Source organism: Camelus bactrianus, chromosome 5, assembly GCF_048773025.1.
Source record: "Camelus bactrianus isolate YW-2024 breed Bactrian camel chromosome 5, ASM4877302v1, whole genome shotgun sequence".
In the NCBI taxonomy this organism is placed as follows: domain Eukaryota; kingdom Metazoa; phylum Chordata; class Mammalia; order Artiodactyla; family Camelidae; genus Camelus; species Camelus bactrianus.
This window is the reverse complement of record NC_133543.1, coordinates 102270939-102295931: the sequence shown is the minus strand read 5'-3', so window position 1 is coordinate 102295931 and position 24993 is coordinate 102270939. Positions and strand designations below refer to the sequence as shown.

General features: G+C 51.3%; 1 protein-coding gene across 9 annotated transcripts in view; it reads left to right on the top strand.

The window, feature by feature from the left end:
* The window catches only part of COL6A3 (collagen type VI alpha 3 chain), an 82146-nt gene that overhangs the window by 52442 nt on the left and 4711 nt on the right, over positions 1–24993 (top strand). For 7 of the 9 annotated variants that reach the window (XM_074364546.1, XM_074364549.1, XM_074364551.1 and 4 more), the window contains 19 exons: positions 1608–1643; positions 2215–2277; positions 2778–2840; positions 4109–4171; positions 4505–4567; positions 6020–6070; positions 6266–6301; positions 6754–6816; positions 7819–7881; positions 9129–9161; positions 9247–9283; positions 9383–9394; positions 9489–9982; positions 11589–11685; positions 12342–13040; positions 14269–14371; positions 16571–17106; positions 18404–18667; positions 19739–19837. In XM_074364546.1, the coding sequence (XP_074220647.1) occupies positions 1608–1643; positions 2215–2277; positions 2778–2840; positions 4109–4171; positions 4505–4567; positions 6020–6070; positions 6266–6301; positions 6754–6816; positions 7819–7881; positions 9129–9161; positions 9247–9283; positions 9383–9394; positions 9489–9982; positions 11589–11685; positions 12342–13040; positions 14269–14371; positions 16571–17106; positions 18404–18667; positions 19739–19837 (2875 nt within the window). The remainder of the gene's footprint in view (positions 1–1607; positions 1644–2214; positions 2278–2777; positions 2841–4108; positions 4172–4504; positions 4568–6019; positions 6071–6265; positions 6302–6753; positions 6817–7818; positions 7882–9128; positions 9162–9246; positions 9284–9382; positions 9395–9488; positions 9983–11588; positions 11686–12341; positions 13041–14268; positions 14372–16570; positions 17107–18403; positions 18668–19738; positions 19838–24993) is intronic. The other 2 variants (XM_074364544.1, XM_074364545.1) reach the window with 2 other exon arrangements.

Below are 24993 nucleotides of genomic sequence, written 5' to 3'. Positions count from 1 at the left end.
TAGGGAGCTCGGAGCTCCTAGCTGGGGGATGACCTGGAAGTTTGTAAATCCTTAGGGCCAGGTCAGGGCACTGCTGGGCGCCTGAGACCCATCTCTGCTGAGCATCTGGCTAGGAACGGGGCACGGACGGGGCCAGAACGGGGCCCCCAAGCCATTCCCCCCACTACAGCCACGTGGTTAGGGGTCAGCGGCTGGACGATCAGAGGGCGTGTGCAGACGGGGGCTTTTAAAGGAAGTGACTCTCACCCATAAGCAGATGATACACTGCAGAGCATAACTTTGCTTTTAAAATTCAGAAGAAAACTTTGAATTTGAAACTGCTATCTTGAAAGATTTGAGTGTTATTTTTGAATAATGCTGTTGGGCTATCTAATGAAAAGAAAGTAAGAAATAATTGTTACAATGTGCTGTACGACTCAGTTTGTGTGCAGAGCCAAAACTTTGTTTCCATGATAAGACTTAAAATACAGCCGTGCATAGAATTCGCTTGAATTCTGTTCACAGGGTAGAAACTTGGGTTTGCACTTAGTACAGATTTGGGCTGTCTTCGCTCATGACCTCGCTCAGGCCAAGATGAAAGGCGTCCCTCCCACGGGCTACCTTGAGCCTCACGTCACCCTCAGGGTCTCTGCGGCTGCCTGTGGCCCGAGCACAGGGGGCCTCTGGTCACACTCTGGGATGCCCCTTGGTGAGTGGCCAGCCAGATGGTTACTCTGGAGGAGTGGGCTGGTGGCGCCTATCTCCCTCCTGTCCACGTGTTGTCCCTGGAAGGAGGAAGGTCTTCCATTAAAGAAGCTGCCACTACAGTGAATCACGGCAGGACGGTCACCCTAGAAGGTTACTGGGTGGGTCTGTTGGGAGCAGAGAATGTGGTTCTGGGGTTGTTGCAACAGATGGTCCAAGCCTGTAATAGGCTGGTGTGTCACAGGCTTCAGAACACCGACCCTAACCTTGCAAAGATCCATCCGGAATGTTCAAATGCTGCCCCCGAGCCCTCCCAGCGAAGCAGCAGCAATCCCGAGGTGGGAATTCATGGATTACTCATGCAGGGAGCCCACAGTTATTTGAACTAAGGGTCACTGCCGGAGCGTCGAGGAAGATGCTGCCAAGTCAGGAGCCCAGACCAAGGGCAGCCGGGCTCTTAGGTGCACATGTGTGCACTTTGGATCCTTGACTCAACCAGGAGTGTGTTATATTTGGCCAGGAGAGCGTGGAGAGTCTGGGACTCCCTTCTACTAGAGTGAGCGCATTTCATCCCTCCTCCCTCCAGTTAAGAAAACGGAACAAAACTAGACAGGTCGGCACGCCTGCTTCACAGCCCTCACGTGGCTGGGAGCGTGCAGCCCGAGGGGCCCCCATTTTGGTCGGTGGGACTAGAGTCATTCTCAGACCTTCCCTTTGGATGGTTAATGAGGACAGCCTGGAAGCAACACTTTTCCGAGGTGAGGGCAGGAGCGAAGGGGTTATTTCATGAGCACTTCCTCAAGGCGGAGAGGGCACAGCATCTGGTGCCCGGTGGGTGCCGTGAAGCGGAGGGTTAATGGCAGAGGCCAGCCTCCCCCAGCCTCCTTGCCTCCCCCTCACAGCTTGTGTGACTTCTTCCTCAGGGTGGCTTTGGCCGAAGGGGACCCGCAGGAGCTAAGGTAAGCCGCTAAGCTGCCACCCCTTTTCCATCACCACGTGCTCTCAGGAGATGGGCCTCCCTCCTGCCCACAAAGTGAAAATTACTTTCTCCTTTACCATCGGGGGTGCAGCTCAAACAGCAGCTACCATCCCCTTAAATTTAGCTCTTCTACAGAGACTTGTGAAAATGATGATGGCAGTGAAAATGATTATCAAATGATTATGAAAGTGACAGTGGGGATGGGGGGAAATGAAGGGAAAGATGGCGGAGGCAGCGTCCTGGGCACCTCTTGCCCATGACATGTCCACTTCTCCGTCATCAGCAAGTCACATGTCTTGGTGGCTCCGTCTCCTCACCCGTGCAGGACACGTTTGGGTCCAAGATAGCTTCATTTCATGAAGTTGTCTTGAGGACAAGGCAAGGCCAGAGTGAGAATCAAAGATAAGGTTGGAGAATCAATGGCCGTGCAAAGTGACCACTGCCCTGATGTCTCGCTCTGGGGTTGTCCTGTCATCACTTCTGAGCCCTGGCACAGCTGTGGTTGTGGAACAGATGGCTGACCCCTCCCTGCACCTTTTCTTGTTTCAAAGGGCAACAAGGGCGGTCCTGGCCAGCAGGGCTTTGCGGGAGAGCAGGGGACCAGAGGAGCACAGGTCAGTTCCCCCTGCCGCGGCAGCACGCCTGCTTACATTTTCCCACATGTCCTGGCAGTTTTTTAAATTGAAGTGGCCAACAATTTTATAAAATTGAACACAAAATCAATCTTTTAAAGTGGCATTTAGTGCTCTCTCAACATTGCACCACCATCCTGTCTGTCTAGTTTCAAAACGTTTTCATCATCCCCAGAGGAGACCCTGGACCCACTAAGCTGCCGTGCCCCCTCCCCCCAGCTGCTGGCAACCACTAATTTCCTTTCTGTCTTGACGGATTTGCATGTTCTGGGCCTTTCGTGTAAATGGAATAATGGAATAGGTGGCCTTTTGTGTCTGGCTTCTTGCACTGAGCACCGTGTTTTGGAGGTGTCTCCACGCTGTGGCCCGTGTCAGTGTTTCGTTCCTTCGCGTGGTGGAACAGCATTCCCCTGGGTGGATCTCATGGTGTCCGTGGTGCGTCACGTCAACACCGCACTCACGTGGGCGTTTTACTTCTCCAGGGACCAGCGGGTCCCACTGGCCCTCCCGGCCTGAGCGGAGAACAAGGCATCCCTGGACCCCGGGTAAGTCCGTCTGGGTACCACTCTTCTCTTTAGCTAAGTGGGTAGCACGTTGCCCCAGTGGGCTGGGGGTTTCCTGTTTCGTGGATGGTGGGGCAGGAGCCAGACTGTCCCCTCCGCCCGACTCTGGCAACACAGACCTGGTCCCACTCAGTCCTCCCAGCGACTGGCTGGTTCCCTCAAGGAAGTAAGAGACCTTTTTTTCTTGGTGCTTCAGGGACTCATGAGTCCCAAGGCTGCTGCTTCCAAATACATGCCAGCTGGGTGGTCAGCAAAGAAAGGACATGCCTTATCTGAGACGCCTTCGGGTGGGTCTGCGTGAAGTCAGATCAGTCTGCCCGAGTGATCAGGTTATGCTGCATTGTTTCATATTTGGCTCCTGGAAATTGCCCCTGGGGTTTGATATTCTGTGTAAGGCGTTCCCTGTCCTCAAGTTCGACAGGGAAGAGGTTCCTTAAATTTGTGGTCACTGCAAACATCCACGGGTCCTGGATATTAGTGAAGATGTGTTGTGGCTGAGCTGGCACCGGGCACCGGCACTCACTCCATGCTCGGTTGTCTGATGCCATACTGGGGAGCCGTCCTGTCGTCTGCTCTGGAAAACTGTGGTGACTAATTAACTGGCAGTGAACTAGCCCGAGGCTACATACATGCACAGAAATGTTTTACAGTGGAAGCAGGGACTTTGTGAGGGCCCCTCTTTGCTGAGAAAGTCCCTGCCTAGTTCAAAATTTGATAGATACCTATTTTTACATCTTTTGTGGTTTTTACCCCTACCATTTATTTACCCTCTGTTTCGTCAAGAAATTTTGGTGGTGCAGGGGGCGGGGTGAAGCTCTGCAAACAGTTAACCGTGAACATAGCTCTCACCGCCTGCTTTGGCCCCGTCCCTTCCAGTTGGCTCTGGGCCCCGTGGGCTGAACCGCGTGTTTAGAGTCGGTTCCTTTGTTGGTTTGTTCACTCCCTCAGTGAGTGTGCGTGGTTTCCACACCTGTGAAAGCAGGTGCTGGGTGTGGAGGTGTGGAAGGGAGAGGAGGTAAAGCCACATAATCCGGGTACTTGTCCCCGTAATGGGTAACTTAGGAGATGGACGTTAACTACAATCAGTAGCTGAGGTTTGCACAAGCCGTCTCCGGGCACGTTTGCACCGGGATCTCCAGCACCCAGCGTCTGCGGCTCCGACCTCCACGAGGGGCGGGGCGGGCGGGATGCGGACACTTCGGCCTGGAGGGTGAGTGTTTCGCTGACTCTCTCCTCGCCTCGTGCTCCAGGGAAGCGGGGGAACGGCAGGTGCTCCTGGAGAACGCGGCAGGACCGGGCCCCTGGGAAGAAAGGTTTGTCTGGACAAAAGTAGCACTTGTTTCTTGATGCCAGGCCCGGCCAGACCCCGTGTCACCACTCCCTCCTTTGTCGGTCTGTCCAGCTGCTCAGTTTGCGCACCCCTCCCCCCACCTTTGGTCTTTCCCACCCAGCCTCCCCTGCTGACGGCCGGGTGGGCAGGTCACCCAAGTGCCTGGAATCACTATTTAATTTAATTTAATTTAATTTTACTTTTAGAACAAAGATGCTCCTAGTACCGTTAGTGCTTAGGGAAATTACAAAGGATAGAATCTCATTTTAAATCGCCCCAGGCCCACAGGTGTCTCCACCCTGTTTCTCATGTCTAGGGTGAGCCCGGAGAGCCAGGACCTAAGGGAGGACTCGGGAACCGGGGCCCTCGTGGGGAGACGGTAAGATGACCGGGTGCACGGGGCCCAGGCTGCCCCGACTTTGCTGAGCTGCTCAGGAGGCGGGAGGTGGGGTCTTGGGCGGTGCTGGCCTTTGCCATTGCAACCTGGGTTGGTTCCACTAGTGATAGCTCGACGGCTGCTTCTTATGTGACTGGGGGTATGATTGACAATAGTGAATCCTGCTGCTTATAATCAGCGAATGAGTTTCAAAATAAGTTTTATTTCATTGGAGGGGGTGTGAGTAACGATTTTTTTTTTTTTTTGTATTTTTTTCTGCTAAGTGATTGAGTGATTGAGGTGGTTTACTGACTCTGGAACCACCTTCATCTCAGGTCTTGCAAATTCTTTGCAAGCACGAGGAGGGGGATCTTTTCTGTAAAGAAATAAATGTCCTTGGTTGAAAACGTAATTGGCTCTGATAAGACCTGAATTCAAACTGAAACACTTTTGAATGAGACATCCCAGCAACAGAAATTCTTACTTTGAGAATTCATGTTAAAAAGTTACTTAAAAGCACTCTAACTGCTCCCTAACAGCACTGCTGTCACACACGTTCTGTCCAGGAAAAAGAAATCTACAGCACATTGAGAAGTTCTCTAAAACGAATTATTACACCTAAAACCTGTATAAATGGACCAGGTTTGTCTGACCGTTGTAGCATCAAAGCTTGAAAACACTTTTCTTGTGTTTATAATTTCTCTACTGCTAACTGAAGTTTAAAAACCCAACTGCTATTCCTCTAAGTCTCAGAAGCAGAAGGGGAAAAATTAGACTTTAAAATCTACTCAAATCATTGAATGAGATCGCTTCCTGACTCCATTTCCATAAATTAGGGCAACGGCTGTTCAGCTGTTTAAAAGTGTAAATTAACTACGGAGCATGTTTTATTAGATAGATTAACGTATATCACATAGAAGGTCTTCTGAGTCTTTTGAAATAGTGAACAGTGCCCGGTTCTGGAAGCCCCCAGGAGAGAGCGATGAGGGGCAGGTCTGAGAGCGCAGGGGAGCTGGTTTTGGGAAGGAAGGGAGGAGGCCCGGTGGGGGAGGGAGAGGGGGCGGCGGAGGGGAGGAAGGGCTGCGCGCAGAAGACTCGGGGGGTTGCGAGGCTGAGCCCCGTGCTCTTGCTTTGAAGTACAGTCAGACCCGTAGATGCGCAGGTCCAGGTGGGCTTCGCGAGTCCTGGCTTGATGAGTCTTTGGGTCTGTATCCAAACAGCATCTTTTCCAGTCGCTGTTAGCGGTTCCTTACCTTGCAGTCCGCCGGTCTCAGCCCCCGCAGACAGGGTCTTGTTTGCCCTGGAGGACGGATAGGAGTAGGAGCCCTCCCTTGGTCTGTACATCGGTCTGGGAACACTTCAGGGACTCGGAGACCCACTGCTCAGGCCTTGAGACAAAGGAGGCCGTGGCTGCCAGACACGGGACGTGCAGTAACGCTGTCTTTCTGCTCTTAGGGAGACGATGGGCAAGACGGAGTTGGCAGTGAAGGACGCAGAGGCAAAAAGGTATGTGTCTGCTGAGGATTCCTGAACTTCTGACGTGTTGTATTTTTAAGGAATTCTCTCAAAATTTAATTGTAGAGTAGTGAGGTTTTTCTCTTGGTGTCTCTACGGATGTGCTTTTTTCTGCTCAAGAATAATTTATGTTTAGATGGATTTAAGTTGGAACCAACTATTGACTCACTTATTTATCTTTTGTAGGGAGAAAGGGGATTCCCTGGATACCCAGGTCCAAAGGTAAATACTCCCCTGTTGGTAAAACATCATCGTTGTTTTAGGACGAGTCTGACGTGACCATGGACTGGAAAGTCACAGGATCTTGGCTCTAGTCTTGGGTCAGACGCTTACGAATTGAGACACTCTGGGAAAGGCCCACCGTCTCCCAGACACTCCTTCGTCTGTCAGATGGCGATGACAATATGCACTTGTCACGAGCTTGTGCGGATGAACTGAAATGACACTGCAGGAGAATACTTTGTAAACCTTAACATGCTCCACGATGCCGTCATTCTGACTCCGGAAGCTGAGACTGACTCTGCAAGTGCACGGTGCCACTTGTGACTCAGAGGGAAGGGACATCGAAGGCAGCCATTTGGCCACCCAGGAAGGGTGGTCCACAGGCCCCGGGGACCCTCAGCTGGACCCGCCACTCCAGAGCTTAATGCGCTGCTTCCTGGCTCTCTTCCCAGGGTAACCCCGGTGAGCCAGGGACAGACGGCCCCACAGGACCCAAAGGCATCAGAGGCCGAAGGGTAAGTTTCCCCACAGCTTGGCTGCAGGTGGAGAACCAGAACCTCTGTGGCCGCGGGGCTGAGCACTGAAAACTCCATCCCTTCTCGGCTCGCAGCCTGGCTGCAGGCTGAATGGGGTGGGAGCAGAGAGAGCCTAGGCCCTAGACGGGTGTCCTCAGGACCCCTGCAGGGCTGTCTGTGCTGGCCTCCTTTGGGCATGTTCCTCCTACAGCGAGGCCTGGAGGGCCCCGTCCTCTAACCCGTCCCGAGGGTCCCAGCCTCCAGCCCCCTCCCAGCTCGGCGCCAGGGGGACTCAGGTCTCAGAATGAGTGATATCGGAGGTCTGCGCAGACGCGTTCGGTCACGCCCACCAGACGGTGAGGAGACGGGACTTGGTGAAGTGTGCAAGGTGCTCAGCAGGGTTCCGGCTCGGAGGCGTGCTGGGCTGACGCAGGGTGGCCCTCGCCCCCCAGCAGGAACAGACCCCCTCCTAAGCTGCTCTTGGTTTTGGATTATTCCCCTTAGTGGATGTTTGCTCATCCTCTTGAGATCGCACGGAGTCTTGAATCAGCAACTTGTGGCCTAGAAACAAGTAAAGGCTTCTAACAGTCATTTTCAGCTTAAGATATAGTTAAGATCATCGTAGTTATCCTGTTAGTTTGTTCAGTGAGGACATTCACACTTGACCCTCTACTACTGAAGGTAGAGCTTTAAAACACTGGCTTGGCCGTCCACATCCCAGGGTGAGCTAGTTAATTGTCAGTTACTGATTCTTATGCATCCGGAGGAGACTGATTAAAGGTTCTCAGGGGAGCATCTTACCTTGAACATAGGTGTGGGAGGCACATGTCCGTTTTGTTGGGGCCACTTGTCCGTATTCCTGAATTTCAGAGATGCTTAAGCTCAAAGTACGAGACTTCTCCCGGAGACGGGGGAGGAGGCCGCCTTCGCCACACTTCCTCCTGCAGGAGCTGAGAAGTTTCCGTCTTCTCACAGCTCAGCTGTATTTGCTGTGCCTTCTAGGGAAACTCAGGACCTCCAGGCATCGCCGGACAGAAGGGAGACCCTGGGTACCCAGGACCAGCTGTAAGTACCTACCTGCTTCCTGTCAAGCTGCCCGAGGGCTGGAGCCTTTCACGTGGTCCCTGAAAACTTCCACCTCCTTCCTTCACAGAGGAGGTGTCTGCATTTGTCATCATTGTTGTTTGTTTTGTTTTCGTATTTTTAAAAAACGCTTCCCTTTCTGATACCACAGTAGAGAAAAGAGCTTTGGAGATTTAGAGTAACGAGAAACTTTTAAAGCAGGTTTCACGTGGAACTCTGTGTCACCTAGGGTGTATTGAAATTTGCCTTTACAAATTCCTGGTGTAGGTTTGTTTGAGGTTTGTGTAGAGGACGAATGACAGAGAACAAATTTTAATACCTCCCAATTGCATCTTGTGGAAGGGGTACAGTGCGGCAGACGGCGGTTTGGGGGTTGCTCTCTTTGGTCTACAAAACCCCCAAGGGAGCTGCCGATTCATGGTTGAAACCTCATGCTGCCCCTGCCGCCTGGGTCCTTCTGCAGTCCTTCCACACCTCTTCATTACGAAGGTCTTTGCTTCCTGGCTTGGATTTTTTCCCTGTATTGTCTCCTCACGCTGAAGTTGATGAGGTTCAGGGAAGAATGGAAAAGCTAACCCAGGAAATGGAGAATCACCCTGAGGAGGAGCGGTCAAAGGGTTCGACTGTCAGGCCCGGGGGAGGAGGCAGAGCCAGGTGTTTAAGCGAGGCAAGGCTTTAGTGGAGATGGTTAGTCGGCTGCAGCGGGAGCCGGGCAGGGCAGCCCGATGGAAAGATGCTCGCCTGCCCAGGAGGTGTCTGCGTGACCCTCAGGCGCCACACACTGGGATGAGATGCCGAGGGCAGCCACGGGCGTATCCACGGAGTGGGAATCAGCCAGGATGCTTTAGACCTGGAGCCCACAGGGTAGCTAAGTGGCTCCTGGGTGTCCCTCCTGCCACAGGAGGCGGGAGGCCAGCAGGCGAAAGGAAGCTCTTCTCACAGGAGAAGCAGCGTTTAGACTCAAGCTCAAATGCGTGATTTATGTTGATCAGTGATGAGCTTCCCGGTTTCCAGGGCGTGGGGCTACTCACCTTATGGGGGAAACACTGCTGTCTCTCTTGCTCTTTGAGCAGCGAAGTCAGACGTACAGGGAGAGCCTGTGAACCAGCAAGGCCGGGGGCCCGTCTTGTTCCTCTGTCGTGTGTCCGTGGGGTTCAGGCTGCTCCTCTGTGGGGAGCCCCGCGCCCTGTGCGTCTGCGGGCTCTCAGCCTCCCGTTCCTGTTTTGCAGGGATACAAAGGCCCCAGAGGCGACTCGATGGACGTAAGTTGCATGTGTGCTGCATGAGCCCTTGCCCTGGGAGCCGTCTGCCCACTCTCCTCACATCTTCTTTCCTTTCCTTTCTAAGCAATGTGCCCTGGTCCAGAGCATCAAGGATAAATGCCGTAAGTACACGATTTCCTGTCTGCGACACCTTTGTTCTCACACCTGGAATTCCCTCTGGGTAGACCCGGCTTTCACGCTCCTCTTTGTTTGTCTTCTAGCTTGCTGCTACGGTAAGTCGGTTCAGTCGTTCGGCTTTCTCCTGTGGAAGGAACGAGATCCTTTTCCAGTAAGTAGTTTGTCTGTGAAACTCCCCGCTTCCCACAGGGCCCCTGGAGTGCCCTGTCTTCCCGACCGAGCTGGCCTTTGCCTTGGACACGTCGGAGGGGGTCACTCAGGACACGTTCAGCCGGATGAGGGATGTGGTCTTAAAGATCGTGGGCGACCTGACCATCGCCGAGAGCAACTGCCCACGGGGGGCCCGCGTGGCCGTGGTCACCTACAACAATGAGGTGACCACGGAGATCCGCTTTGCCGACTCCAAGAAGAAGTCCGTCCTCCTGGACAAGATTAAGAACCTGCAGGTGGCCCTGACGTCCAAGCAGCAGAGCCTGGAAACCGCCATGTCCTTCGTGGCCAGAAACACGTTTAAGCGAGTGCGGAATGGATTCCTTATGAGGAAGGTGGCCGTTTTCTTCAGCAACAAACCCACGAGGGCGTCCCCGCAGCTCCGGGAGGCTGTGCTCAAGCTCTCGGATGCTGGGATCACACCCCTGTTCCTCACGAACCAGGAGGACCGCCCGCTGCTGAACGCCCTGCAGGTCTGTGTTTTGGGCGTCCGCACCACTCTCGCTGCATCTTGGGCTCTGAGAGGATGTTCAGACACACCTGTGTCCCACTTCCACCCCCCACCCCACCCAAGGAGCTTCTTGAAGCTTCTACGTGGCTCTGAACTGACTGAGAATCTCACTTGTGAGATTTCCAGAGCAGCCTGATGGCTCCGGCCCTGGATGGGCATCCAGATGCCCATGACTCATCCCCACCAGGTCCCTCCTCGCATCTTGGTGGAGACTCTCCCAGGTTGACCCTGGAGACCCACCGTCTCCTAGGGAGGTCCTCCCAACATCAGCGAGCCCAGCACCCGAACTGCGGCCCTGTCAAGCATTTCTCAGCCAGGCTGAGAAATCCAACAATTAGACAGGACTTTGAAGCAAGTGGCAAGGAAGTGCTTAGCTTCAGCGGGTGAAGCAGCGAAGTGCTTTTTTGTCATTTGCTTCAATGACTTATTTAATGGTCACGGTAATATGTGTAATAATTGGTTAATGAATCTATTAATGTTTACTCGAGCTGCCCACACGGGTGGATGCTGGGCAGGAGGGAGAGCAGCAGGCTGAGGACCAGCCGTGAGGGGGTCTGGGCTCCAGTCCCAGTCCAGCCGCCTTCTAGCGTTAAGCTGCTGAAATTAACGTGGCCACGTCACTTCCCCTTCTGTGCCCCAGACTTCTCCCCTGTTGCAGACGGAGGAGGCTGGGTGGGGGGGCGAGATGGTGCCTAACGTCCTGCCTCCCAAACTGGATCTTCTACGGCTTTACCGCTGCCCTGGCAGCAAGAGACAGTCGGATCACTGCCACCGTCTCTCAGGGTTTATTCTGCCAACTGCAGGCCAGTTTGAGCGCTGGGCTTGGGACTCCGGCTTGGGCTACCAGCCGAATGCTCCTGTAAGGAGCTCACGGATGTACGCCTCCCCTTGTGAGCGCTCAGTGACCCGGGGGCATGCGTCTTTCTTGACAGAATAGTTACAGCAAGTTCAAAAAGTTAATCATTCATTCATTCATGCGATTTAATCATTCACTGAAGGAATAATCAGTGATGGTGTCCCGGGCTCTGTGGTGGGCAGGACCTTTTGAATCTTCTGGAAGTGATTTCCTGACTTGCTCGGTGGTTACACCCCTTTGTAGACCTGGGAAGGTGGGAGAGGGATGGGGCCAACATTTGCTAGTTGCTATTATTGTTGCTATAAATAACGACAACATTTAGGTCTCCGCTGTTTGCTAGAGGCCATACCGCGCGCGTTACCTATGTTATCTGATTTAATCCTCCGAGTAACTTCATGGGGAATTTACTGTTATCTCCATTTTGCGGCTGAGGAAACTGAACCCCAGAGAAGTTAAATAGTTTTGCTTCAGGTCCAGCAGAAGGCGCAGGAGTGGGGTTTCAACTCCAGCTCACTCATTGGAAGAAGGCATACGTCTTCCTATTATAATCAGTGCCTTCCCTCCTAATGCCTCTTCTAAGAAAATGAGAAGATATGGATCTTTTGGGGGGATTTATTTCATTGATGCCACTCTAATGCATTCTCTAGCTGTACTTGAACATGGTTACTTACCACGTGTACTCCTGCTGAGCATTTCCTCTTGTTTAAACCAGATCAACAACACGGCAGTGGGGCACGCGCTTGTCCTGCCCGCGACGGGAGACCTCACGGACTTCTTGAAGAACGTCCTGACTTGTCACGTCTGCTTGGGTGAGGCGCTTCTCCAGGAGGCAGATCTGTCCAGCTGCGACTGTGCAGCATACCGTCCACAGAGAGACGTTTGAGGGGATAAGCGTCATGTGTACGAAGAGCCTGAGTTAAATGAGGATTCACAGAGCCTTGTATTTACCCCTGTAAATACTGCATAAGCAGTTTCCACACTTCAAGTGGACTCCCCAGAACAGCTTCTCTTTGATAGAGGAGTGACTAGATTTCTAGGTAATAAGGGAGAAAGTGGGCTCTGCTTGTGTTTTGACCTTGGAGCCCAGAATTTAATTATTTGACTGTGACTTTCTGGAACACATTCCTTCAAGGAGTGGCAAAGAAGTAAAAAGAATTCTTTTCTTTTCTCCTCTTCTCTTCCTCCCTCCCCTCTCCCCTCCCCTCCATCCCACCTCCCCTTCTCTCTTCTCCCTCCCTCTCTGCCGATGGTGTAGGTTACTAACACGGATTTCAGCTTACTGATCTGTTTCCTCTAGTAAGTGCTGGGTGATGAAAACTGAGATGTGGCCCCAGCGATGTCAGCAAGGTGTAAATCGCTTTCTATACGATGTGACCGTTCTCGTTGCCCCCGACCCCTGTGAACGGATGTGCAGTGTCTCGCTGCGGGAGTCACAGAGTAAACGGGCCACCATGCTTCTTTCCAGACATCTGCAACATCGACCCCTCCTGTGGATTTGGCAGCTGGAAGCCTGCCTTCAGGGACCGGAGAGCAGTGGGCAGCGATGTGGACATCGACATGGCTTTCATCTTAGATAGCTCTGAGTCCACCACGCCGTTCCAGTTCAACGAGATGAAGAAGTACATAGGGTACCTGGTCAGACAGATGGACGTGAGCCCAGACCCCAGGGCCTCCCAGCACTTTGCCAGGGTGGCGGTCGTGCAGCACGCGCCCTACGAGTCCGCGGGCAACGCCAGCGTGCCGCCCGTGAAGGTGGAATTCTCCCTGACGGACTACAGCTCCAAGGAGAAGCTGGTGGCCTTTCTCAGCAGCAGGATGACCCAGCTGCAGGGGACCAGGGCCCTGGGCAGCGCCATCGACTACACTGTCGAGAACGTCTTTGAAAGTGCACCCAACCCACGGGACCTGAAGATCGTGGTCCTGATGCTGACGGGCGAGGTGCCGAAGCAGCAGCTGGAGGAGGCCCAGAGAGCCATCTTGCAGGCCAAGTGCAAGGGGTACTTCTTCGTGATCCTGGGCATCGGGAGGAAGGTGAATAGCAAGGAGGTGTATGGTTTCGCCAGCGAGCCGAACGACGTCTTCTTCAAACTCGTGGACAAGTCGACCGAGCTCAACGAGGAGCCGCTGCTGCGCTTCGGGAGGCTGCTGCCCTCCTTCGTCAGCAGTGAGTCCTGGTGCACTCGGCTCCCAGGGCAGGGCCACGGGCCTGGGGGGGGCCACGGGCGTGGGGGGGCCACAGGCCTGGGGGGCCACGGGCGTGGGGGCCACGGCTGCTGTGCTGAGCTTGGCCTGTTCATTCCCACCGCGTCCCAGACACACTGTGAGGAGCCGGGGTTGGCAGTAGACACAGACGGGAGTCCTGTCCTTGTTCACTCGTTTATTCAACCAAACTTGGCCAGGGACCTCCCAGCCATGCTGTGTGCCTGGGAGTTTCCGGTCCAGGTGGGCAAAGGGGTCAAGTGCACATTTATTATGCATGACATAACGTGCTGCTGCGTCATACTGAAGTGTGCCCTGACGGGGCATCAGGGAAGCTTGTAGAAGGCACCATTGGTCTGGGCTTAGCTGCCAACCCCAGGCTTGAAACCTCTGGACCTTTGCCCACATGGCTCTGCCTCCTGGAAATGTTCTCCACCCCCTTGCTTTAGCAGCAAATCCACCTTCATCTTCAAAAATTACCCCCAGTTGCCCTGTTCACCGTGGATGGTCCCCACACCCAGGGCTTGCTCTTCTTTAACCTGGTACTGGCCTCACCACAGCTGCTCCATGGCTTGTTGGTCAGTCCTTGGTGGGTCTGTGGTCCCAGGACACCACACGTCCCGGAGAAGGTGTATCATTTGCCACCACTTTCTCCAGAGTCAGCGCAGGAAAGCATTGGACAAACGAGGGAGATTTATAAAGGATGAACTGCCCCCTCCCTCCAAAATTTTAAGGAAAAAAATACAAAGCAGAGGTGGGCCAGCAAGTTCATGCAGGGCCACGATGACTGTCCACAGAAGGTTAAAAACAAAAGCGTTGTTAAACAGCACTGAGAAAGTGCTGAAAGTAATTGGATTGTAATTTGATGTTCAAGAGTTTGGAACCTGTTACACTCTACACTTGATTTTTCTTCTCTTCCTGTCTCCCTGTCACACTGAGTAAGTGTTAACGTTTAACCTAATTACCCAAATATTGCCAAACAGAAGTTATTGGCTGAAGATGTCTTATGGATCAAGTACCATTGTACTTAATGTCTTAAATCACTGGGCTTAAGTTGTCTGGAAGGATTAATTAATTCAACAAATTTTTACAGGCTCCCTGCTATATGATGCATTTAACTCATTAGCAGATTAATTTTAATTTGTATGTGATTCATATGCCCTTAAAATACTTTTCTCTCTGTTTTTCTCTAGGTAAAAATGCTTTTTATCTGTCCCCAGATATCAGGAAACAGTGTGATTGGTTCCAAGGGGACCAACAGGCAAAGAATCTTGTGAAGTTTGGTCACAAACAAGTGTAAGTGATCATAATAATTGTCTCAGAAATTCTAGTGCTAGAGGGACGGCAGGGGTCCTCCAACCAACCAGTGCCTAATGTTATGGGGTGAGGATGTTGGAATCCAGACAGCATGATTTCCCAAAGGTCAGATGGGCCACTCTTTTCAAAGAATCTGTTGTATCTGTTAGCTTTTGCTGTGTAACAAGCTACCTGAAACGTAGTGGATCAACACAACAACTATTAATTTAATTTGCAATTCTGTGGGGTAGCTGTTTCTACCTGGGTTCAGCTGAGCAGTTCTTGTGGGCTCTGCTGAGCTCACTGATATATTTGTGGTCAGCTGCTGGTCAACTGTGGACTGTGGTCCAGGATGGCTTTACATGGATAGCTCATCTCTGCTCTCTGTGGGCTCTCATTCTCCGGCGGTGAGCCTGGGTCTGTGCACAAGGAGACTGGGCAGGGGTTCATGAGAGAAGGTGGATGTGTGCAAGGCCTCATGAGGTCTAGGCTAGAGTTGGCGCACACTTACTTCTGCCGTGTTCTATTGGCCAAAGCATGTCTGAAGCCAGCCTAGCTGGATTCAAGAGTAGGGAGCTGGACTTTTGGGGAGTGCCAGCCACATCGTGTTTGTAAAGGGTGTGGGCACAGAGGGATAGGCCATTGGGGCCATATGCCTGAACAGGCTACTGAACTGGTGTGAAATGATTTCATATAGAAGGACCGGGCACACTAAGCAGAAGTGGACTCTGAATCTTCCTAAAATGATGGATGCTGTGATAGCACAGGTGGTGGTGGTGCCGAGGCAACATGCGTGTTCTCCTAGGAAGACCGCTGAGAGCACCAGGGGACGGGGGGAAGGGCTGCAGTGCCCACGGTGATGCTGGCTGCCTGGCACACGCTCAGTGGCCTTATGTCCAGCACCACCTTTGATGCCTACTCCAGGAGCAGAGAGGAGGGCAGTGTGGCCGTGTGCCAGAAGGCTGGACAAGGGGGACATGGCGGCAGAAACTGAGCTCAGGCAATGTGCCAGCAATTTGTGCTGCTCAAGTGAAAGCCATAGAGTGTCATGCTTTGGGGCGGCGGGGGTTCTGACGGCTGCATCCAGATGCAAAGCCGATTTGAATGACCCTTGAACAGTGACGAGCTGGCTCCCTCCTGGCTGACGTCCAGGTGGGGAAAGGAGGCCCGCCTCTTCCTACCGCGCACGCTTCTGTCTCCCGCCTCTTGGGTCCCCAGAGGGAAGGCTTCACGTCTCCGCCCAGCAAGCTGGAAACCCTCTCCAGGCGGCCGTGCCCCTTGTCTGCTGCTGTGCGGCTAGACTGCTTGATCCAGGCCCACTGGTTCCATCTTTCTTGCCCTTTATTATCTTTATAATTTCTCTTGAACATTCTCTAAAATTGGCTTAACTTTGGGAAAACAGAATGAACCAAGCAACGTATAGTATTTGAAGTTTTATGATGCCAACTTGAAAATACACTGCACACAGTGTGTATACAGCCTGACACACCTATACAATAATGACTGAAATGCTCACCTCAGGGCGAGGCGCAAACACAGGTGGGCCTGTGCCACATGCCTGCTGGTTATGCCAGTGCTCTCCTCAGGGGTTCGCAATAAATCAAGAGCTTGTGGGAAAAAGAACCCCACAAACACCAATTACAATACAAACACAAGTACACAGTACGCCCTGGGAGGGAGCGTATGTCGACTTTATAATTTTCCAGCTCAACACAGAATTTTGTTGAGTGGATACTTTATTATAATGAAGGTAGCTCTTAACAGATTTTACTTCATTTTGGGTGTGTGTGTTTCAGTTGGTCAATTTTTATAATCAGAGCATTATTCAAATATTATTTAACTTTTACTATTTATTAGTGTCAATAATAAATATTAACACATTATTTATTTTTGTTTCTTTACTCTCTCCTTGCTTTTATTTTATGAACTGAAAGTAAGGTGTCAGGTATATTTATAGTACAACAGAGGCTTCACTTTTAATAAATTTATTTTTATATGCTGTTCAATACCTTTCTGTGGCACAGACCTTAAAAAGAAAGAATTTAACATGTGCAATATTATATGTGCTATGTGAAAGCTCCTGCATGCGTCTTGGTGGGACAGCAAATTTTGCACGGTGCACGGAGTTATGCCTTCGTCTGTTTTAGGCAGGGGCAAAAACATGTACAAATTGAAATAATATTTAATATGTTTTAACAGAAGTGTTCCAAATAATGTTACCTCAAGTCCTACGTCCAAACCAATGACCACAACGAAGCCAGTGACCACTGCAGAACCAGAGACCACCACCACCAAACCAGTAGCTGTTGTCAACCTGCCGGCCTCAAAGCCAGCCTCCGTGAGACCCGTGGCTGAAAGACCCATGGCTGGGAAATCTGAGGCTGCAAAGCCGGAGGCCATCAAACCCATGGCCACCAAGCCCGAGGCCACCAAGCCTGAGGCCACTAAGCCCGTGGCCGCCAAGCCTGAGGCCAGTAAGCCCATGGCCACCAAGCCTGAAGCCACTAGGCCTGTGGCCCCCAAGCCTGAGGCCGCTAAACTCGTGGCCGCCAAGCCCGAGGCTGCGAAGACGGCCACTGTCAGACCTGCAGTGGTGGCAGCGAAGCCCGCAGCAGGAAAGCCAGCTTCAGTCAGACCCCCTGCCGCTGCCAGACCTGGGCTTGCCAAGCCCGAGGCCCCTAGGCCTCTGGTAGCTAAATCAGCTGCTGCCAAGCCGGCCACTGCTAAGCCCGTGGGTAAGAAAGCCACTGACTCATGACGTCCTCATTTACTGTGTCCCGGGCCTGTCCCTCAGAGCCTGTTTACCAAGCAGTCCAAACAAAGTCCTTGAGCTGGGATTTGCCATCTAGGGGATGTATTTTGGAAGGTGCTGGTTTGAGCATGCAATTGCCAAACCACTGCTCTTTTTCTATGTTAGGAAGCAATCTTCCTCTTCCCCGCTGCGGGACTGGTGAGCTCCCTGCAAAGAGCAGATGAAGTGAGCCCCCAGCCCCTGCTGCCTCCGCCCTCCCACTCCGACCACCCCAGCCTGCGTCGGGGTGAGCGCAGAACGGCTCATTCTCTCTGCGATGGCAGCAGACAGCCACCACCAGCCATCTCTCCTGGAAATGCCACTGTCTTAAGCTAAAAGGATGAGTTTTAAGTGGACGAGGGTTTTAGACCCTATCGAGGGAGTGAGAGAGAAAGAAAAAGCCTGTTGTTAGGCTCTCAGGCAGAAGCAGATGTTTCTTTGCTTGGGGTCTGGGGCCAGACCCACCTCCCTAAGGATGATCCCAGAAGGTCTGGGTGGAGCTTTGTAATTGCAAACTTCACCCCTGCTGGGAGCACAGGCCCCAGGATGAGGGTCCTGAGCCTCGTGCTGTGGCAATATTGGGGTGGGGGGTAATTTAACACTAAACAAACTGAACCATGAGCCGCTGGGGAGGACATGTTCCAGGCCGAGTTAGATTCTGGGCAGGGCCTGGGGGGATGCGGGCTTCAGGGCAGTGTGCTATTTTTATCTTTATCTCAAGACCCTAGAAGATTCTGTAGAGCCACAAACCATACAGAAGAGCGAAGGCAGGAGGTATGTGCTCATGAAAAAGAGGCAATTGTCTTCATTTTATGAACACAGAGAAAGCAGAGATTCCTTTAAAAAAAACCTTACGTCATACCCTGAAGTTTCATGATATATATTCAACAGGTTTTATGTTACGGGGCTCATTCTGTTATTCGAACACTTCAGATTAGCACCCTGGACCATGTGTTTTTAAAATATCTCCTTAATAAGAGATATTTTCAATAGAAAAAAAAGGTAGGTAGATACCTTGCTGATGAGTAAGCAGAGTTTCGATCACTGTGAGTTTCATGTTTCATGCCGGCCGGTAGGCACCACGTCGGCATTTCTTAGGACCTTGAATGAGAAATGAGTTCCCCGCCTTACCTGAATTTCAGATCAGCTGTCTGCTGACACGTCGCTGTGAGATTTCATCTCTGACCTGTATGTTGCAGTCACTGAGGGTTTTGGTTTTTTTTCTCATTCTGTTCTTCCAGTTAAGGCACCCCGAGAGGTCCAGGTGTCCGAGGTCACAGAGAACAGCGCCAGACTCCGCTGGGAGAGGCCCGAGCCCCCCAGTGCTTATTTTTATGACCTCATCGTCACCTCGGCCCACGACCAGTCCCTGGTTCTGAGGCAGAACCTCACGGCCACGGACCGCGCCATCGGGGGTCTTCTCGCCGGGCAGACATACCACGTGACGGTCGTCTGCTACCTGAGGTCTCAGGTCAGAGCCACCTACCAAGGCAGCTTCAGCACAAGTAAGTGTGCGGTCAGTTTAAGGAAAGCGGGCACCTGTCTCTGCGTGGGATATAAACGGGGGCAGAAAGCGGATGATTCTTAGTCACTGACCTTGTTCTGAGTCAGCAACAAGGTTAAGTCGAAGTCCTGGGTGTGTTGGTTGCACCTGACTTTATAAATTAGCAAAATGGAAAGTAGGGTTCCTAGTGAACTGTTGCCCTGCCTTTGGGGTCCTGGCTTCTTTACGGAGGAAACACCAGAGCCATCTGGCCTGAGCGCAGCCCCTATGCTGGGAGGAAGAAATATACCCACGCAACCAGTGGGTCTCAGCTGCTCACCGCGTCCCTGTGTCAGAAGCGTGTTCCGTGTTCAGTGAACAGAAAACACTGCGGAGTCACTGGCTGCTTTAGGAGTAACTGAGGAGTCCATTAAGTCTCAGTGTCCCAGGGGCCGCGGGACGTCCACAGCCACTGTAGAAAGGCCATCAGCGCTTCCCCCACCCTGGTCCACCGGCTCGGGCTCTGCCCTCAGCTGTGCTGGCCCTGGGCTCCTCCGCTGCCCTGAGGCCTGCTTCCAGGTCTCCCTTAGTCACTCATCCCGCCTCTTCTAAGTCCTTGACATGCCCCCTCCCCACCCCCTCCACTCCCCCTCCCGCCCCAGTTCACCTTGACCCCTGCTGCCCCCAGGGGCGCGGGCGGGGCTGGGGGCGGTCTCATCGATGGGCCAGGCCAGCATTCTTCAGACCGAGGAGCTGTGGCTGAGGAAAGGGGGTTCCCGTCAGTCACCAAACAATCTCTGAGGTCAGGAGTCCAAAGACCCTGCGATCCCAGGGCGCTGTTTTCTTGGATGGAAGCAGAAAGGTTTTGCAGGAAATGAGTGGATTTGTTCAAGTTGAGATTCCTCCGTTTCCTTGCTGAGAGGACTTGGCGGTGCAGGCCACAGGCGCGTGGGGTGAGAGACACCTCCTGGCTCTCCGGGTTCCGGTGGTCCTCCCTTGTGTGCAGCGTGACCCAGGCAGGCCCCCAGCCCCGGGTTCCCAAGCCCTTCCCTTCCGGGGCTGCCTGCTAGTTGCATGTCTCTTTCTTCTCTAGAGAAAACTCAGCCATCACCTCCGCAGACAGTGAAGCTGGCGTCCAGTTCCACCATCAACCTCATGGTGAGCAGAGACCCGTTGGCTGCGGGTGAAACAGGTGAGTTGTGGAGACGCCGGGCGCACCGGCAGCACTAGGAGAGCATCCTCCCAGGGGGCTGGGAGCCCTGGCAGTCTTGTGCTCAGTCGTCTGCTGGGGCTCTGATCCTCAGACCAGCCGGGCTCGGCGGAGAAGGCCCCCGGCTGGCTCTGCGCAGCCCAGCGCGGTCTTACTCTGCGCAGTCCAGGTTCCAGGTGGGACTCACCTGGCCTGTCACCAGGTGCGCAGAAGCAGTTGGACGAGAGCGGCTGTGGCCAGGAGTTCTCGTGTCCCTTAGTCATCTCCCCTGTGCCTTGTTTTAGGATTAGAGTTGATTTGTGGTCTGTAATGCAGCAAAGAGTAGGGTTTCATCCACCCAGTGATTTAATCTAATAAAAAATTGTTTAGAGGAACACAAGACAACTCAGACTGGACTCCATGAAATACGTGGGTTTGGAAGGGACCCATGGGATCGATGTCCCGGTCCCAATTTCCTAAGCACACACCCTGGCTCAGTCTGTCCTACCCTTCTCCCCGTGCCTGAGCCCCAGTGTGTGCACATTTTTTGTTAAATCAGTGGCAGGTTAGACGTGTTGCTGGAACTGGCAGCTGCTTTTGTGCCCGGGCGGCGGAGCTCTGGGAGATCTGTAATCTCTCAGTCAGCAGAACATGAGCTACGATTATTGATCCGTGAGAAACCGGTTGATGAAATAGTCGGTGTGCGTTGCTTAAGAGTTTCCTGCCAAAGACACTGGTACCAATATCCAAAGTCAGAAGCCCCGTGGTTATTTAGATACGTTATTGTTTTACAGACCTCAGAGCAAAAGGTTTCCCCTAATGGAGACGACTGACTACTCTGTGAGATATTGGCCACAGCGGGGAGGAGGAAGGCAGATCTCTTTACAACGTTTATTTCCATAAAGGGGTGTGATAAGGGACATGGGCTGAGCGCCACGCTGCTTCCCGCAGGTTGGAAAGCAGCTGTGTTTTCTTCATACGCACTGCACTGTCAGAAGCACCAGCACATCAGTTTTTGAGCTGCTGGTGAAGGGGCCCCATCTTACTCTTGCCATCGTAAGTTTTAGGATAATACTTGTTTCTCCATCTCCCCCTTTCTGGAGTCCGCACCTGGCTCAGCTGCCTTAAAGTGGAAGGGGGGGTGGTTTCTGCCTCTACAGCCCATCTCTCTGGAGCCACTTGGGCACAGAGGGCTCCTGGTTCTTTGAGTTGCTTCTGAAGGGAACCGTCTCCATGGCTAGCACAGCGCTTTATTCCGTCAGTGGACTTTCCCTACATCCATGTGCGTGTGTTTGTATGAACATCTACATCTGCGCATCTGCATCTGTCTGTCTGTCTATCTGTCTTCCCTTAATTCAGCCACAACCCAGACTGACCTGTGGCACCAGAAGTTACTGGAAAGAAGGTAGTGAAGTTGAGGCAGGAGTTGTGAAACTGTTTCACACACAAATGTGTAATAACATCCATAAACCAACCGCTTACAGAGCTGCAGAATGGTTTAAAACAGCTTGCTTTTGGAAACCGCGTCAGGAAGCGTCTATGTTAGAGACAGCCGTGTGCCTTTTTCAAACTCCTGTGGCCTTTCCAGGGGAAGAATTGACAGAGAAAAAAGGAATCCCCGCCTTTTGATGCAAATTCATGGGAATGATTCAGGAGTTCATGGTAGGCTGGGTAGTGAGGTTTTAACTTCTTAGGGATTGTGTAAAAATATTTTTATAAAGACTTTTAATGCTATGATTTTCAACTCAAACTTCACAAAAAGGAAGGAAGGATGTGGTGTGATGGTTTGGGATGGAGACGAAAACTTCGGTCTCAACCCCGTTGATTTCTGCTCATAATTAAAGGGCCATGGCTGAGCCTCTGTCCCCTGCCCTGAGGCCGCCCAGCACGGGGCTTGGGCTCAGAGAAACCACATGGATTTCACCAAAGACCTGGGTCAGGACCAACGGCACTCTGACTTCAGGGTCCCTGGAATCAGTGCATACTGTTTCCCGCTCATCAGTAACTCCGCCCCTCACAGAGTGTGGGAAAGGTAAAGTTTCTAGCAAATTCGGTGCTTCACTGACAGAAAATGACTAGGAGTAAAATGACCTGGTGAGGTTCGGGGGGCGTCTCCGGTTCTCTCACGTGTGGTCCAGAAGGGATACGAATATATAAGCAGTGTTCAGTCAACATAAACAACATGATCTTTAAATAAGAATCTGACTGGGCTGTTTTTTCAGACTGAGTCACAGGCTCGGAAGTAGGAAGGTGTTTTCAATCGGCCCTTCGGCCCTTCTGTCTCTTCTCTTCATGTGACAGAGAGAAAAGAGGTTTTGAAACTGGGGCTTGAGTGTTTTTCAGGGCGACAAGGAAGAGTGAGATACAGAAGATCAAAAACCCTCCTGCTTTATTTTGATCAGTAGAGAACTCTCAAACCCAGGACTTGATGTCCTTTCACACTCTCACACGTGTGTGCGCGCGCGCACGCGCGTGCTTCCCACCTGGTGATTCAAGTCAGCATGAAGATATAAACGACTTGTTTCTCTTAAGGGCAACGTTCTGCATAATTGATCTCTAGCCTGCAAGTAACAAAACAGTGCTTTGCTTGAAGAAGTCGCTTGCCAAATATTTGCTCAGAGAACATATGGGGTGCGCACACAAACACACACCCCATTTTGAAAGCTCTTCTCGAATTAAATTCATTGGATGTTTACTTTAAAATGTGTAAATTCAAAATGGGTGAACAGAATCAGGAGAGGAAACTCGGTTCCCCCTCCGTCCCCGCCTCCCCCCTCCCCTCCCCCCATAATTAAAGCACCTTAGGAATTTTCCCCGGGGGTAAAGCATTTTAATGATATTCGTGTTTCTGCAGACAGAAACAGGAGGCGTGACTACCAAACGTTGTTTATTAAATAACTTTAAAAAATATAGTAACTATTCTTACTCAGTAGGTGCATATATATTTAGCATCCAAATATCAGCTGCCACAATGTGCATTGTTTCTCCAAAGAGGTATTTTCTAGAAAATTCAGGTAAAATAAAATTTAAAAGTAGCTTTTATATGTGGACGTGAATGCAGTTTAATTTCTCATTTTATTTTAATGCGGCACCAATTCGTTAGAAGCACGGTTTGGGCTTGCAGAGATGTGTTCCTTTCTCAGTGTTCAATGAGAGATACTTGTCCTTGCTTTTTTACCTCCACGAATAAAAGATGTACTGGGGGTTTTGAGTCCATCTCAAAGAACCAAGTTTTGTCATTTGTCAAATTTTGTTTACCACTTTGGATTTAGGAACTATGGTAACCAGTGTCTGAATTTATGCAAGAATTTGTGGGCAAAAGCCCTGTGAAATGAAAAGGTCTCTAGGTCCATGGCATCCAGTGAGGGGGGAGAAGACTGAGCAGTTCGAATCCCTGGGTTTTCACTGGCGTATGTTAACATTTGCTTGTTTTGCAACTCACATTTAGTAGATACTTCTTGAACAGAAATTGGACAGAGGCACGTAATGAGAGGACAGTCTAGCGAGGGGAGTCTCTGTCCCCCACATGAGGATGGCCTTGCTGGGCGTGGAGTGTGAGGTGTGGCAGTAAGAGCTCAACTAGAGGTGGAGGCTGGTGAGCAGACCCTGGCATCATTACTCACCATTCAAGTTTCCAGACTTTGCAGTTCTACGCGATTCCATTTTAAATGGTTAATACTTGTATTTTCCTCCACAAAACAAAAGAAACTCTGTGGGGAAACCCCTCACCCCCTACTTTTTGCTCTCCTCAGCATCTGCAGGAGTCCCGCCCATGTTTCTGGGATGTGTCTGCTGCCTGTGAATGGCAGTTAGCAGCAGCTGAATGAATCTTTCTGTGATTATCACCACAGTTTTGGAAAAGCATCACCGTGCCAGGCGGGCCCGCAGTGTGCTCTGTTACCGCCGGTCCTGAGGGTGCTGCGAAGTTGCTAATGTTGCTTTTAGGTTTTTATCATCACCTCTCTCCTCCTCCTTCTCATTTTTGGCTAAAGAAGCCTTGGGTAGATATTTTCTTTGCATGTGATTACTAAAGCTAAGACTTTCTGAAGTTTTTAAACAGCCAAAAAAAAAAAAATTAACTCAGCAAATATGCTTTTTTACAATATTACAAAACGAATTTTAAATTATTGGCCTACCTGTGGGTGAAGAAATGTTTCAATGCAGAAGACAGCTGAAATAACAAAGTGTGTGCCATTCTTTTTTTGTTTTTTCCAACTTTTTCTAGAAATTAGCAATCTGTAGAAATGACGTTTTGTCTGAGCGGGCATCACCAGGTCCGTCACTCAGCTCAGCTCTAACGGAAGTGCGTCCTCCAGTGTTTTGCTTACTTTGTTGATCCTAAGATATACAGTGTCCCCAGCGCAGTCCTTCAGGAACTGAAATGTTAACTTGAAGTTGATGCCATGTCATGGCTTATTGGCAGCATTTTTTCTTATTTGATGGAACAGACGACAGCAGTGCATGGTACAGTTAAGATATCTTAGATGTGATGGAACACACTATTTGTTTGGCTGCGTTCTCCCATGAACAGTTCACGTCGGGTGGCATAAAATAATGTGATGGGGAAAATATATGACTTTATGTTAATAATAATTTAAAGAACTAACTTAACCCCACCAGTTGAGGCAAATTAAATAGCCACAAATATTTTCTCGACTTGGCTGAAAAGACACAGCCACCTTCAGGGCTGTGTGTTTATCGCTGCGTGGGGACGCAGCTCAGCCAGCAGCCGTGCGTGGGTCATGCTGCGTCTCCAAGGGCATTTGGCTTTTTTTTTTTTTTATTAAACTATTAAAGTTTTATGAAATAAAATCTATTGGTCAAGATCCAAAAGAGCCACAATTACATTTAAAATAATGTTAAAAATACAAATAAATTTCCTTGGCATGTTTGGAGCCCATACATACTTAAAACTGTGGACACAGGAAAGGTATTCTCATTCAGGCCAATTGTACCTGCTTCTGAGGTTTGGAAGCACTTAAACCCTGTCACCCATGTCTGGTCCCAAGGCAGTGAGACCTTCTTGTTTTGAAACCATTAAACTGACGAGGAACATAGTTGCACGCACCTACACTGCGGCGTAAACGCTTGCCGCTCGGCCCCCACGGCTCCGCTTAGGAAAGCGCTTACGCGCTGATAGCTCGCTGGTCCGGGAAGTG